Source organism: Odontomachus brunneus, unplaced genomic scaffold (assembly GCF_010583005.1).
Source record: "Odontomachus brunneus isolate Ranch 3 - 2012 unplaced genomic scaffold, Obru_v1 Obru_scaffold_246, whole genome shotgun sequence".
In the NCBI taxonomy this organism is placed as follows: domain Eukaryota; kingdom Metazoa; phylum Arthropoda; class Insecta; order Hymenoptera; family Formicidae; genus Odontomachus; species Odontomachus brunneus.
Window position 1 is genome coordinate 326635 of NW_022639696.1, and position 16931 is coordinate 343565.

Genomic DNA, 16931 nt, shown 5'->3' on the forward strand with positions numbered 1-16931 from the left:
AGCTTATTTCAAGGGCTTTCCAAAAACCTATAATAAAGTATTTTTTTATTGGGCATGTTTAGGGTTATGAGGATTGAAAGTTAAAGTACCGCCGGCATTAGTATAACCCAAGGTGTACCGTGTGGAGGTTGCACGGTCGGATTTGCACCTCGTGTGTGTGTGTGTGTGTGTATATATATGTGTTGCAGCAGAGATTAGGACCCCACGGTTCGTCACTTCCGCGGTATTTAGTGACTCGAAACCCTCTCTGCTGTGTGTAGGTGACATACCTTTTAAAATATCGTTTCCCACTTTCTCAATTAATCAAATGTTCAAAATGTCTTCCTTCTACCGTTTGACAATGAGCTAGACGCTCATAGAAATTATTGATCACATTTCTTATTTGTTCTAAAGTGATCAGAGATGCTTCCTGTGTTATTCGGTTGCTAAGGTCTTCCAAATTACGTGGTTTTGTCGCATAAACCTTACTTTTGAGATGTTCCCAAAGAAAATAATCAAGAGGAGACAAATCAAGTGATCTAGCAGGCCATTCAATGGTACCTCTCCTACCTATCCATCGATCAGGAAAAACACTTTAGAAGTTCTCGAATTCTTACTACATAATGAGGTCCTGCTCCATCTTGCTGGAACCATACGTTTTGCATGTTTGCGTCAAATAAATTTTCAATTTCAGGTATAATATGATCTCGTAATAAGTTTTCATACTTTTCAGCATTTAAATTACCATCTATAAAAAATGGGCCAATAATACCGCGACTACAAATTCCTGCCCAGACATTCAATTTTTGTGGATACTGTGTGCGAAGATCACTCATCCAATGTGGATTGTCATCACTCCAATATCTACAATTGTGACGATTAACAGCACCATTTATTTCAAATGTGGCTTCGTCAGAAAAAACAACAAAATTTAAAAAATTAGCCTCAGTACTTCGATGCATCATTTCTTCACAAAATTGAATTCTTCTATCACAATCGTCTTCCATAAGTTCTTGAGTGATCATAATTTTATAAGGATGATATCTCTGCCTTTTTAAAATGCTTCTAACGCTGCTGTAACTGATATTATGGGCTTGCGCTGCTCTTGGCACAGATAAATGAGGATTTTCTTGAAATAATAGCAAAACATCCAAACTATTATTATTTGTTGCGGATTTTGGCCTTCCGCTGCGAGGTCGGTCTTTAACTGTTTCTGTTTCGTAAAAACGTATCACTGTCTTCTGAACGGTGGATTTAGAAATAGGATTGTGATCAGGATATGTAGCATTGAATAGATCAGCTACTTTTTGATATAATCTTTTTGCAGTCTCCAAATCCTCGATAAATATGTAGCATTATTCTTTCTTTTTCGGTCAACATTTTCGAAAAAGAAATTTGAAATTGTAATTGGAAAAAGAAAGAGAAAAGACAGAGTGAGATACGAGAAAGCGCGACTTGTTTTTTAAAATACAAAGATCGAGAAGCGTTATCGTGAAGCGCGGGTATGCGCGAGTTTTGACTGAGTACGTGTGATATTACGTCGTGAATGAATAACCGCGTTCGATGAGAGCGAATGAACAACTAAGCCGGTCATATCGTCTAGCTCGAGACACGAAAAACAAAGTTATTCTTGTTTTTCTCCAGTGTTTATGTTTTTTAGGCTTCCAGCCTAATTGTTCATTCACTCGCATCGAACGCGGTTATTCATTCACGACGTAATATCACACGTACTCAGTCAAAACTCGCGCATACCCGCGCTTCACGATAACGCTTCTCGATCTTTGTATTTTAAAAACGAGTCGTGCTCTCTCGCATCTTACTCTTTGTCTTTTCCCTTTCTTTTTCCAACTATAATTTCAAATTTCTTTTTTAAAAATGTTAACCGATAAAGAAAAGATAATGCTGTTTCTTTATCGAAAATTTGGAGACGACAGAGTAACGTCAAATAACTTTTTAATAACTTTTTAATAATATCTCTAACATTAGTATGACGTTTTTAAATGTCAACTTGCTACCTAAATACATGGCTTGCCTATAAGACTGTTCAAGTGATAAGCAAAAATATTCTTAGGTTACATTATACTTCTTGGCATATTGTATAGACAACACAAAAAGGCAGTTATGCGAAGAAATTAAGTCGTTTTCAGAACGTATTTTCCAAAGAAATAGAAAAAACTACTGTGCAAGAATAAATAATATGCTAAGATAAACGCAAAATTATATGGTATGACTAAAAAATCTTTGCAAATATTAGCTTTTAAATTAGCTGGAAAAAACAGTATTGAGCATTTATTAACTTTTGTTGGTACAATTTATTGTTTTTTAGGTACGTATTTAGATATCCATAAAAATATGATCTTTTTTATATTGCAATCAATTGTAAGATTTTATTTGTTATTCCATCTTTCCCACATCTTTTGGACAAGTCAAAAATCAACACCACTTTTCTTTTTGTTATTTTTCCATAAGAAAATGTAAGAAATATATTTTTTCTTGTGCTAACTTTTAAGAAAATTCCAAACGATATGCCATATGTCATCGTTTTTTAAGAATAATTTTATTTTAACCATGTTTTTACGACAAAAACGTTTCAGAAAGCGTACCCGTTTTTTCGCTCTTCCCTTATAGGAATAAAAGAAGAAACAAGACGAATTTAATAATTTTTAATTACTAATCGTGTTAGTAGCACTCGGTCCTATTTTTCATTTAAGTGGAAAATACGACGAGTATATGCGAGTATGCATGAGTATTTTTTAATAGATTGCTCGTTTTTAACACTCTTTTTTTAGTTAGTGAGTGACATCATGTTAACACATTCCTCTTTTACTCTAATTTCGTTTTAATACAGATCTATTGGGATTGTGCATTAATTTTAAGGGATTTTTTTGGTAAAAATACGGCTTAATTGTGAAAAAATGGTTACAAATTGATCATTAAAAATTTGAATATTGTCTATCGCTAGCCACTACTTTTTCCCATCTTTCTGGTAATTGGTGGATTTCACGTCGACAAAATGACACATCTTTTGAGGCTACGGATTGACCCATTTTTTGGTATCCTCATAAGAATGAAAGCGCTGCTCAGACAGGCCATGAGTCATCGATTAAAATAGGTGGTAATCGGAAGAAGCAATATCTGAAGAATACGGCGGGTGTGGTAGGACATTCCAGTTAAGCGCTTCTAACGTTTCGTTGACCGGTTTCGCAACATGTGACCGAGCGTTATCGTGCTGGAAAACCCCTTTGTCATGTCTTTTCGCGTAATCTGACCGTTTTTACTTCAATGCTCAGCTCAATTGTATTAATTGTTGTTGGTAGCGTTCCCCAGTGATGGTTTCGTTGGGTTGGAGCAGCTCATAATACACTACACCCAGCTGATCCCACCAAATACAGAACATGAGCTTGGCGCCATGAATATTCGGCTTTGCCGTCGATGTTGACGGTTTGTTTGGCCTGCACCATGACTTTTTGCGCTTCGGATTATCGTGGCGTATCCATTTTTCATTACTCGTCACGATACGATGCAAAGAACTTTTTCTTCTATGTCTTTGAAGCAACAATTCACAGGTCATTTTACGCCTTTCGATGTCTCTTAGCTTCAACTTGGACGGCACCCAATTTCCTTGCTTTTGAATCATTCCAATGTCCTTCAAACATCTGAGAATCGTTGATCGATTAACATTTAATGATTCTTCTTGCATTTGACTCGCGTTTTCATCGAGTAAAGCTTCTACTTCCTCATCTTCAAACTTTTTCGGCTGATCTGGACGTTCCTTGTCTTCCGTGTCAAAATCATTTTTTATAGCGTCGAAACCAGTACTCACATGTTGAAATTGATAAAGTGTAATCACCATAAACTTCCGACAGCATTCATTGACTTTCAGCAGCACTTTTCTTCAAATGAAAACAAAAAAACAAAACTTCCCGCAAATTGCGTTTTGTTGGCACAAAATTCGACATGTTCAATGTTCAAAAAAACAATATTGTTTATGCTTCGGCAAAATGACACATATTGAAAACTAGCCACATGATGGTGCTTTGACATGAAGGTAGCAACAATATGGCCCGATGCGATATAGTACTAGTTACACCATTTCTTGAAAATCCTTTAAAATTAATGCACACTCCCAATACATTGAAATGAAAGTGAGTAAAAGAGGAATGTATTAACGCACTTTCACTCACCAGATGAAAAAAGCGTGTTAAAAAGGTATAATTTGCTAAATAATACTCATGCGTACTCGCATATACTCGTTATAATTTTTCGCTGGATATACTGTACGTATTTCAGAGTGCAAGAAACGACCATAAAAATTAAGAAACGGTTAGAAAATGGGCTAAAAACGGGCCAATAGTGGGCCACATGAGGATAAAATTGTTGGAATATTTTTAAGCCTAACATTTTATTCTCACGGCTCTGTGGAGTCAATTTCTAGCTCCGGTTCGCTATAATTGTACGTTCGGGAAAGAAAGAGGCAGTAAATTGTATGTTTATATTCTTCCAACGTCCCAAGTTAGCCAATGCGCTACGCACAGACGTACGGTTGCTTGCTTATGTGTATTTCTCCTTCATACGCTGGGACATGCTGCCGAGTCTCGAAACTTGCATTACTGACGGCAAGGGCAGAAGTCCACAGGTCGCCAGGAAAGTAATACGGCAGTCCGGCTCTCTACCTCACAAAACGGAGAAAAAGGTCCGATAGCTACTTGGACCAATCTAATACTCGAATCATCAGCTTCACTTCTGGAAGCGGGGGGCCAACTGTTCTGATACCGGAAGTGCTGGGTCCGCCAGCTGCTTCTAACACAGTATCGCATTGTAATTAACTCATCCGATTCAAGGTTGCTTGACCAAAACCCGCGAGAATCGCGCAAGATGCACCGTGCACGTAGTCCTGTGCGATGTGCTTCTTTAAGTCACCTATATCAATTGCTATTCTTTCTTAGTATTGAAGCAGCCCGCTCTGATATAGCCGAAGTCTCAACACTTAAAGCATTACAACGGCCTGTTTCCCAGTAATTAAATGCAAACGACAGACCACTCCAATGTCCAACCGCGGCGGTCGCAATGACGGTCGCAACGGACAGCCGCATTTAGATGAAGTCTACTATCTTCGAGTTTCACCTAACTGCATCCAACTTAATATCTTCCGAGTTACAATTATTATAGACTGAAAGAACAAGTTCCATTTTTGGGGAGTACAGATTTGTCGAAACCAACTGCTCTAACCTCCCCAGTTCTCTCTGTTCATATGTTTCTGGTAGAACGGCTTTAAGCCTCCCCGCTGGGACGCCGGCCCTCTCCTTCTCCCCTTTATTAGGTTCCTTTTATCAGGAAACTGCTATTTGCGATTCTCCTGACCAAAGTCTCCTTATTACTAAGATTCCCGAGGGGAATTTACTTTCTCGCTCTGCGAAGGTTCTCCGCATAGAAGAAGCCCTCCTCACTTATTATGGTCACTGCCGCTAAGGACTATCGGCGATAGTCTGTTTGGATGGTGCGATTGTTGAGAACGCAACATCTAGTTTGTCGTCTGATAATGACACAAGGCGAGAGTAGGAACAATACTTCTATCATGCCGGTTCTGAGGATCCAACCTCCAAGGAAGGTTCTTCTCATTCTTCGGTATACTTCTACGACATACTATCATTTAGTGACTTTGTTAATGAGGTTTCTTTCTTCAGTTTTGATTTCGAAGTTTTTCTTTTCCTAGGCCAATAGCTAGGCTGACGACTTGTTTAGTCTTTTGGGAGGTTTTTTTTCCCCCGGTATGTTTTTAATTTGGTCTTTCATTCCGGATCTGTTTAGTTAAGTAGAACCTACTACAGATTAAAGCCCTCATTGATTTGGTTCCTTGTCAAAGCACGCAAGTCCTTTCACCACAATAAGGTGACACATTATGAGAAAGTCCGCTGCATTTCCTGGACTAAGGTGCACTAGTATTCTCCCACCATTAGTACTCTTCCATAAGATTTTCTTCCACAAAGTCTTAACTATATATCTGTCTATTTTTATGTTCTAAAAGTTCAAAGAAAAAGAATAGATCTAATATCAAATATATGTACATGTGTGTGTATGTCACGCATTGCTCGTACTTCCTTGCGCAAGCGTGATCAAAGAAGAAACTATATGATATCTTTTTATCTTTTTTTATCAGTTCTTTATTGCCTACCTTTATTGCCTACTTTATTAGATACGCATAATCTGTTCTTGTTAGGTTTATCGTCATTTTTAGCTATCAGAAATAAATAGGATTTGTCGTTTTATTTAGGTCAGTTTAGTTGTCTTGAAGTAAAATTGAAGAATGATATTGATAAAGCTCATTTAAAAAAACTATATTTAAAAAAACTTGGATACAATTTAAACCTCTTGACTGCTATATAATCTGATAGAAAAAAATAAAACAGATCTTTTCTCTACCAATTCCTTACTTAGGCGACTAAAAATCAGTTTCTAAATCGATTAGTGACGGAGGACGAAAAATAAATCTAATACGATGATGTGGAATGGAAATGAACTTGGAGACAAAACACGATTATCTCATGTTAAAAGCCGATTTGCATCCTTGGAAGCTTATGTTGTCTATTTGATAAGATTATAAAAATATGATCTTTTATGAGCTACTCCTCTTTGATGAAATAATCAATTCCAATAATTACTATCAACAATTGGACAATTTGAATGCATCAATTGAAAAAAAAATCCGTTTTTGCCCAAATAAAAAGGCGTTGTCTTTCCATCACGACAACGCTATATCTATTTGATGCAAATACAGCTCAGGAAACTTGAATCTGGGCTATTTTATTACATCCGTTGTATTCTATTGATATTGCTCCACCAAATTATCACTTATTTCAGTCGTTACAAAGAAAGAAGTCGTTTAAACAGAAAATTTGTTTCGTTTTACTACTGTGTCCAGAAAGTAAGGTGACATTGCATTTTAAATCTCCCGCGCGCACGGATTTGGAGGAATAAAATTTTTTTTAGGTTGGTAGGACTGTCTTTGACATCCAAGAGAAGTAACACGTCAAAATATCCATTAGTGTTTGAGATACGCATTGTTTTGTGAGCTGCTAAAAGTGAATTTCTCGTAATGCACCGTCACACACTGCGCTGATTATTCGTGATTTTTTAGCCAAAAACTCGACTAATATCGTTCCACAACCACCGTATTCACCTGATTTGGCTCCATGCGACTTCTGGCTATTCAGCAAACTCAAGCGGCCACCGGGGACACCGTTTCGAGTCGATAGAAGAGATTCAAGCCGCTGCGAAGAAGGAGCTAAAGGCCATTCCTGAAATCGATTATTACAACTGTTTCGAAGATTGGAAAATCCGTTGGAATAAGTGTATTATATCAGGGGAGGATTACTTTGAAGGGGACAAAATTGATTTGCAAGAATAAATAAAGAATTTTCGAAATAAATGCAATGTCACCTTACTTTTTGGACACAGTAGTATGATCTACCATATCAAACGAAATTTACCGAGATCTGAGCATGCCGCAGGTAGCAGACAGCCGTGATAATGACGTGAATTTTACGTCATCTGTTACGTTATTTATCCTGCAAGTTAACCAAATAATGTTTTTTTGACCGTCCTAAGTCACAGACCAATAATATCATATGTACGACGACTTAATGACATTTTTTACATAAAATGACGTAACAATGACGTATGACACTGGTTAAAAAAATATATTTTGCAGAAACGATTGCAACTAGTCAATTTATGTTGATCTTAAATATAATTTAGCTATTTTATTTGATTTCTCATTATTTTCGCTGAAAATTTACTCAGTACTGGTCGGACGCGAACTCGAGACTTCACACACCTCCAGATTCTTAGTCTACCACCTTGGCTACTGCGCTATCTCTTCAACTGATACTAAGTGTGTTTTATTATCCCCATATATAGCCGAAGCACTAATTATAATTTTCTTATAATATCAGGATTTTGAATAAGTTCTCGCTGTTTTCCAACAGATGGCGTTATCAGAACTGCGTGCGTGTAGTTTAAGATGGTAAGAAGTACTATAAGCAAGCTTGAAATTCAGTGTATATCATTTCGCCAAAGTGTAAACAACTTTTTTTTTATAGTGTTAAATATGTCGAGTTTTGTGCCAAAAAAAGAGTATTTGCGGGAAATTTTACTGCACTACTTTATTAAACGAAAATCTGCAGCTGAAACACACAGAATTCTTGTTGAGACTTACGGCGACCATGCTCTGTCGGAAACAACATGCAGATATTGGTTTAGACGCTTCAAAAATAATGATTTTGATGTTGAAGGTAAAGAACGCTTTGGCGCACCGAAAAAGTTTGAAGACGAAGAATTGGAGGCATTACTTCATGAAAACTCATGTCAGACGCTAGCTGAACTTGCAGAATCATTGCAGGAGTTGATCACACAACAGTTTCGAAACGTTTGAAAGTATTAGGAATGATTCAAAAGCAAGGACATTGGGTGCCGTACGAGTTGAAGCCCAGATACGTCGAACGGCGTCTTTTCACGTGTGAACAGCTGCTTCAACGGCAGAAAAGGGAAGGTTTTTTGCATCGTGACTGGCGGTGAAAAGTGGATACACTACGATAACTCTAAGCGTAGAAAATCGTGGGATAAGCCCAGCCATGCATCAACATCGTCGGCAAAGCCGAATATCCATGGTTCGAAGCTTCTGCTCTGCATTTGGTGGGATCAGCTGGGTGTAGTTTATTATGAGCTGCTCAAACCGAACGAAACCATCACGTGAGATCGCTATCGACTACAATTGATGCGTTTGAGCTGAGCATTGAAGGAAAAACGGCCGCTATACGAGCAGAGACACGACAAAGTGATTGTGCAAGATGATAACGCTCGGCACAACCGGTGAAAACCTACTTGGAAACGCTTAAATGGGAAGTCTTACCCCACCCGCTGTATTCACCAGACATTGCCCCTTCCGATTATCACTTGTTCCGATCGATGGTACATGGCCTGGCTGAGCAGCACTTCCATTCTTATGAAGATGCCAAAAAATGGGTCGACTCTTGAATAGTCTCAAAAGACGTGTCGTTTTTCCGACATTCAAATGCTGCCAGAAAGATGGGAAAAAATAGTGGTTAACGATGGACAATACTTTCAGTAATATGTTTTTTACAACTTTTTTTAAATAAAGCATTAATTTTCACGAAAAATCAGCGAGAACTTATTTCACCTAATATTATTTAGTACTACTACAAAAATAAACTATTTAGAATTCTAATATTTCATATAATTAAAAAGAAGTTAGAGATACATACATAAAATATTTATATAAAATATCTTTACTTAGATGTTTACCATAGAAGGAGGAGGGCATACTAGGTGGCGGCGGAACTCCGTGCGTTCGAGATCTGCGTATCTTTTTCGTTCCAGAAAGAGAAAAATATCGAGAGCGCGGTCTTGCTAGGCCGGGACTCGAACCCGGGTCTTTCGCTTGCCGGGCGACTGCTCTAAACCATTGAGCTACCTGACGCTCCACGCTCACGACACTCTCCTCTTCCTAGATAACGCTCAGAGATGCCGTTCGGAAGCGACATCTCTGGCTCGATCCCGAGCGCACGGCGACTACAGAGAGAAACAATGTTACTGTACCAAATGGTACAGCTGTCAGTCTCTCAAAGTCAAAGGTTGCTATCCTTTAAGACCTGCTGTCTATGTATGCCCTTACATTACGAAATATTACAATTTAAAAAAAACATTTGAAGAAATATTTTTAAAACGTTAAAAATAATAGGATAAGTTCTCTTTTTTCATTAAAAAGACGTTTTTTTTAACGTTTTATAATATTTGGAAAAATGTTTTTATTTTTAATATTCAATAAACGTTTATTTTAACATTTAGAAAATATTTTTTAAATGTTAAATGTTAACATTTATAAAAACGCTTTTTAAATGTTAAAATAAATGTATTTTAAATATTAAAAAACAAAACATTCTTCCAAACGTTAAAAAACGTTATTTTAATGAAAAAGGAGAACTTATCCCATTATTTTTGATGTTTTAAGAATGTCTTTTCAAATGTTTTTTAATGTTTTTTTTAAATATTTGTAACGCTACACTTTTTCGACTCGTGCAGTCGGCACACGAATCGGGTGCAGGACAAAAATTGCAATTATAGCGCTCGACCGTTCGGCGGATTCTGCGAGATCCGACAGCTTAAAACACAAACTGGGCGCCAGGTACGGTGGTCCGTACCAACAAAAGAACTCTAATCACTAAGCACGAACTGGTCTCACCGACGAGGGTAACTCGTCCTCCGCCCGACGGTTTGCTCGAACAACCGGCAGCTCAGCCCTGCTCTCGGTAGAGGGGCTGGTTCCACGACAAGTCGGAGGTGAATGGTGTGACGGTGGTTATCGAAATTATGAGATTTTATTGATGCTCAAACAGAATTTATTCAACGATAGCTCATAACATTACTTTCGTATTTTCGGCAGCGATACTAACAATAATTAGATAATCCTTGTTCGCGGTCGCGCTTCTGGTGTTCGGTAGTGCAAATCTTCGAGTCGTGGCCAACGAAGGTCACGATAGCCACATAGGCCTTCGGCGGTGTGTTCGCCCGTTATGTCGCGTACGGCGGATGTTCGGCCCAAATCGGGGTTTAGAACGACACGCGGAGTTCTCCCTTTCGCGAGAGGAACGCGAAACCTGGCCCTCGTCCGCCCAGGGCGGACGGCCGAGCTCTAACTCACCGACGCCGCAACCGCTCCGCGACACTAATTACCAAAATATCAGTACGTTCCTTTCGGAACGGACTTACCAAAAACACAAACAGCGGAGCGGGGCAGTCGGCAGCAACCAACGGCAGTCCCCTCTGGGTTCACAAACTCTCAATTCGTGACGGTAGCGGCCTTACGGTGGAGAGCGAGTCGTCTTTCCAACTGTAATCGTCGTCGGCTTTGCAAATGGCGCGTCCTTTACACGTTCCGTGGCTTTGGGATATCACGAGAAAAAGCTCTCGAGCGATCGTTAGATCTGGTTTTATTCCAGGTTTAAATTGCTCGCTCCGACAGCTTCCAGTCCTTGATTGGCCGATTGTTAGGCTATTCCCCCATTTTTCGGCCTTTGTTTTTCGGCCGACCGTTTAGTCTTACGTCGGATCCTCATCGCTTGTTGGTTTCTCTGACCTTGGATCTAAGTCTTCTCGGCCGTTGTTTCCTCAGTCTCCGAGCCTTGCGGCGTCTTTGCTTGGCTCGGAGGACGCTCCGGGTCGCGGAGGATGCTTTTCGCCGGCATGGCCTTGGCTGCAGCGGTCCTCCGCTCGTCCGCGGTGTCCGTCGACTTCGTCCTCGCGGCTCTCTTGCGGCAGCTCGTGACTGGATCACGTCGGCAACTTCTTCTCGACGTTCTGGGCTCCGGTCACCTCTAGGCTGAAAACAGGCCTTTTTAGAGGGGTCTACTCTGTCGGTCTCTAATTAATCTTAAGATTACGCAAGCGATTCACCTGAGATATGCGGTCCTCCCGATGCTCCTCGCTCGGATTCCTCTTCTTCCACGGCGGCAGCTAGTCCTCTCCGATATTGGTCCTCTTCTTCCTAACTCATCCTTTCGTTAACCGTATTTTTCGATACACAAAAAAATAGTGGGCTACGTAGGTTCTATTCGCCTCACGGTTAGGACGCGACATCCGCCTGCAGCCGAGAAGCTCATACTTAGGCTTCCTCACGACTTTTCGAGTGACGGACGATACTTAGCAAAAATCGTCACGTCACATATTATTTGCTCATTGGGTAACGGAAATAACTAGTAAATAAGTAAAAAATATTATATTCGTAATATTTTTTAAATATTGCTGTATTATTGCTAAAATAATATTTCAAATTAATGTCACTGCAATGTTTCTGCAACATTGCATTGCAATATGCAATGTTGCAACGTTATTATTATATGAAAATATATCTATAAGAATAGCAAACTTATATTTTTATTTGAAAAAGAAATTCGTATATATGGTAAATTAAACGTTATCATATATAACGTCATTTTGCAAAGTCATTTTGACATCTTAAAACATGATGTTAAATACACGTAAAGGACTAATGACGTTATTGACCAATAATGACTATATATTGACATCAAAATAACGACAGTTTGCTGCCTGAGCATGATAAAGGAAGAAATTGAATTGAGAATTAAAACTTATAAGGATAGAATTACAAATCATCCGAACGCTACAGCTAGACAACTAATATCTGAAGGCAACAGCAGAAGAAGGTTCAAGAAGAAGACACTTCGCGATTTACTTACAAACTGAAATTATAAATTGAATAAATGCTTGCATGTGTCACAGCAAACTTAAGTCCTATTCTGTACAAGTCTTATTCTTCCAAAATATTACTGAATGTCCAAAATGAACAGATTGTAATTTTTAGGGAGTTAAATAAAAAAAAAATATTTCATGATCTACAAAACTGTGTTTCTTTATTTTTAGACAAAAACTGACCTTTTTTGTATACTAGAACTACAAGCGCGTGCTATGCTCGCGTTATTTTAACCTTTTTATATTATATTAAAATAAATATTACTATTTTCATCAAAATAATTACTATAAATACTATAAATTAAAAATAACTATAAGAAGTAAAAGTAAGAAATTGATTAGTCATAGTCGATTATTATCCTCACATTGTATTGTGATTGGTTAATTTTTTACTCTTCTTATAAACATACTTTTGGTGCAATTACACACCACGTATAAGTCTAAAGCCCATATTCAGAACGCGCTTACAACGATGTCAGCGCATTGACAAGTCATTTTCAGCCAGTTGGATGGCTATAAAAGTGAAGTTATAAAAATAGAAATAGGAATAAAAATAGGAAGAAGAGAATTTTTTAAAAATTATTAACCTTTAATCTCCAGTGCCCCTTTATTATGTAACTTGAAATTGCGAAAATTATTATTATGTAACTCAAAATTAACGAACTGTCACTTAACTGACTAACTAACACAAAGAATAGAGAACTTTCTTCTCTCTCTTTCTTTTTCTTCTTTACGGTCCTCAGTTGATTGTAAAAACGGAAAGGCAAATAAACGGATAAACAATAAGATGGTAAGACACGATAAGACAGAAAGACGATGAAATGAAGAGAAAATAACTAAGCTAATGTTTTTACTTTAATTTACTGTTACTTTTATACTAGATATACATCTTTTTTGTGTGCTACTCCTTTACTTTTTCTCTCTCCTGATACCGCTATTTCGCTTTTTCTTTTCTTCGTGTTTTTTACAAGTAAAAACACGTGAATTAAGCCGCGACATACAAACAAGACAATTAATCACAGAAAAAAGGCAACGATTAAATTTACATGCTTTTTGTAGAAATAGATAGAAGGATATTGATTCTGTCAGAACATTGGTGTAAGATAATAGGAAACAATGGAGATTATTTAGTAGAATATGAATACATCGTTTTTCATAAAATTAAACACGACTTATTCATTTCATCAAGTGACACTTATTGTTTTGTAGTGGTCCATTGGTCTTGGTTCATTTTTCTATCACGAAATCCATTAAAACGTTTGCACCCAATATTCAGTACATGCTAGGTTCATTCTGCAGCAACAAATATAAATATTTGTTGGCTAATATTTAAATATTAGCATTAGTATAATTAACTTTAGCAAATATTTAAATATTTTTATGCAACGCTCCAAATACAGGTGCGTTGGCTTTACTTGACTTTTTTGCAATCTATTTGAATTTGTTATCTCTGGTAGGGCAGTCGTTTGGGAAGCGAAAGATTTTGTTACGTTTCCCGATCCAACAATCTCCCGGTACATTTTTTCTCTACTTTTATTTATGTTTGTTTCGATTTTCCATTAATTTTTTTTATAAAGAAGTTGTAATAAAGATTTAAATTGTAAAATTTGACTTTAATAAAATCTTTTCAAGTTTTAACACTGATGATACACTGCAGTAAAATCTAACCACACTTTCGGAATGCATTTTTGAAGTGCCTACCCAGTGAGAAATGACTTATTGATCGATATCTTTTCGACGTCGATCGATAAGTCATTTCTCATTGGGTACTGTGATAATTGAAGGGCACCCAGATAGTTAAACTTAAATAGGCAAATTCTGCTATAAATTTTTGATGTTAGAAAAGATAAAAATCTTATACAGAATCTGTTTTATCTGACTATGTTGCCAAATTGTCGTCAGAAATCTGACAGAGCTTGCTGACATGCTATGCCAGTAGATTGGCAGTAAAAACTGGCAAACAAACCTTGCTGCGTGCAATTTGACAGTATCTACTGTCATCAATCTATCATCAAATCATGTTAGGAAATCCTGTTATCAGAACACAAACTTAGTGCAAACGCATGTCCTATACAGCACCAAATGTCTGAAATACGTTCCAGAGACAATGTGATATCTCTGGGATGTCTCTGGGATGTATTTCGGACATTTGTGCTGTATGGGTATGGTTCTGTTAAGAAATTCTGGTTGAATTTGCTGCCAATCTGCCAATATATTGATAATATTTTGCTTATTGTAAAAATGAAGCAGGAATAAAGAAATTGTACTATATGGCACTTACGGTTAAATACAATGGTTAAACAGCGCGAAAAACAATTTTTTTTACTTAACTTTTTATAACGAACAATAGGCTATATAACGAATAATAGGCTATATAAATAATAGGCGCGGAGTATAACATAGTTCATCCTGTATAGTCTACTTCTTATGCTCACACTAAATTACGCTCTATTATTACAGAGCAGACAAGAAAATAAAACACTGTAAAATAAAACTTGAAGGAAGACTCTATACCACTGGAACTGTGCAGTTTGAAAGCTTAGTGGAATTAGTCAATTATTATGAACGACATACATTGTATAAAAAGATTAAATTAAGTCATCCTGTCAATCAAGATATTATCAGAAGAATGGGGCTGGTATACACTTAATTTTTGATAAATTTGTGATTATAAGTATACAAATATTTATAAATACATAAACATATGTATATAAAAATATTGGAAGCATAGATTATAATTTATTGCTCTTATTGTTTAGGATAATGATGATGGATCTGTTTATGGCATCCCAGGATATATGGATCCTACAAGCTTTACATCAAAGGTACAATATGCACTAGTAACAACTGAAATATTCAATAAAACAATTTCGATATTTTATAATTAAAGGTTACGGTTAAGGCTATTTATGATTACAAAGCTAGAAGAGACGATGAATTGACATTAGTCAAGCATGCTATAATTACTAATGTTAATCCACAAAGTGGAGGTTGGTGGAGAGGTGATTACGGTGGCCAGAAGCAACACTGGTTTCCTGCTAATTATGTAGAACAAATCGATCAACAAGAAAATCAGGGTGATGTAAGTCTTGAATTTTATCAATAAATACAAAAGAAATAGGTTAATAAAAACTTGAATCGCAAATGTAACATATATAACGTATGTAATATATATACAGGGTGTCTCAGACCTCCATGATCACACTTTGCAAGAACGTAGTACAGATTGAGGTGAGCAAGAAAGTCCTGTGCCATTTTGCGATATTCACAATATTTTTCGAGAAATTAATTATTTTGTCTCAGCTAATGAGAGCAGAGAAAACGACAACCGAAAGAAAGATATCTTCAGCCGGCGCGGGACCGTGATATACGCGAATCGCGACTCGCTGCATCCCTCCACCTATAGCTACTAAATACAGCGAGGCTCGATATACTAACACATGTGCATGAAATGTCCGAATGCCGAATCGACGCCGAATCGAAACGTGTCGTTACTTCGTCTGCATACATGTATGTAGAGGTGAAACAACGAAACGGCAACATACTCTTAGATTCGGCGTCAATTCGGCATACGGATATGTCATGCACATGGTTAGTGTATCAAGCCTCGCTATATCTAGTAGCTATGGGCGGAAGGACGCAGCGAGTTGCGATTCGCATATATCACGGTCGCGCGCCGGCCAAATACATCTTTCTTTCGGCTGTCGTTTCCTCTGCACTCATTAGTTGACACAAAATAATTAATTTCTCGAAAACTATTGCGAATATCGCAAAATGGTACAGAACATTTTTGCTCAATCTGTTCTACGTTCTCGCAAAGTGTGATCATGGAGGTCTGAGACATCCTGTATGTAAACACACACACACACACACACACACACACACATATATATATATATATATATATATATATATATATATATATATATATATATATATAATAAAGTGGTCCTTATTTTTCGACTTTCAAATTTTTTCCGCGACACACTTCAAAAAGTTTCTATTTGAAAAAAAATCCCTGCCAAACTTTTGTTCGATCGGATAACGAGAACTCATGCCCTCGTGTTGATAAATATTGGAGTACCCTTGTATTAAGCTGCTACGTTATCAATATGGTTTTTAAAGCATGTTTTCCACAAAAATCGCCCTAGAAGACAATTCTTTTTTCTTTCTACATTATTTGAGATCTTATAGTCTTATTTAAACAATTCGATAAATTGTTGATGATTAAAAAATAAAAATAAATAGTTATTGCATTTATTGTTTGAACTACAACAAATCATGTATGGACTATGTAAGTTGCAATAGTATGTTTGAAAAACAATATAAGTGTAAAACATGTGTGATACCTTTCATGTTATTAATAATGAAATTTTTTAAATGAAATATTACATAATAATTAATAATCTCGTGACTCCTAATTTTATGCTGGGAATGGGATGTATAATACTTACCCTACTGAAAAATTTCTGTTGAGATAACAATAGAATTCTCAATTTAATTCTCAGTTGAATCCTCAATTCAATTCTCAAATGCCGTTTCCGCAAAAATTTGCATGTTAGATCTCAATTGAGATATTTGTATCTGATGGAAATAATTTATTGAAAATATAATGAACTTTTGCTGAAATGCTTTTGAAAAGCATTCACAATTTTGACCCAATTTCA

At 37.0% G+C, this 16931-nt stretch overlaps 1 protein-coding gene across 1 annotated transcript in view; it reads left to right on the plus strand.

The window, feature by feature from the left end:
- Positions 1–15596, plus strand: part of LOC116852668 (1-phosphatidylinositol 4,5-bisphosphate phosphodiesterase gamma-1-like) — an 89236-nt gene extending 73640 nt beyond the window's left edge. Inside the window, exons 2-4 of the mRNA XM_032833236.1 lie at positions 14725–14902; positions 15024–15089; positions 15155–15596. Coding sequence (XP_032689127.1) covers positions 14725–14902; positions 15024–15089; positions 15155–15370 — 460 coding nt within the window. The 3' untranslated portion in view covers positions 15371–15596. The remainder of the gene's footprint in view (positions 1–14724; positions 14903–15023; positions 15090–15154) is intronic.
- The last annotated feature ends 1335 nt before the right edge of the window (positions 15597–16931 follow it).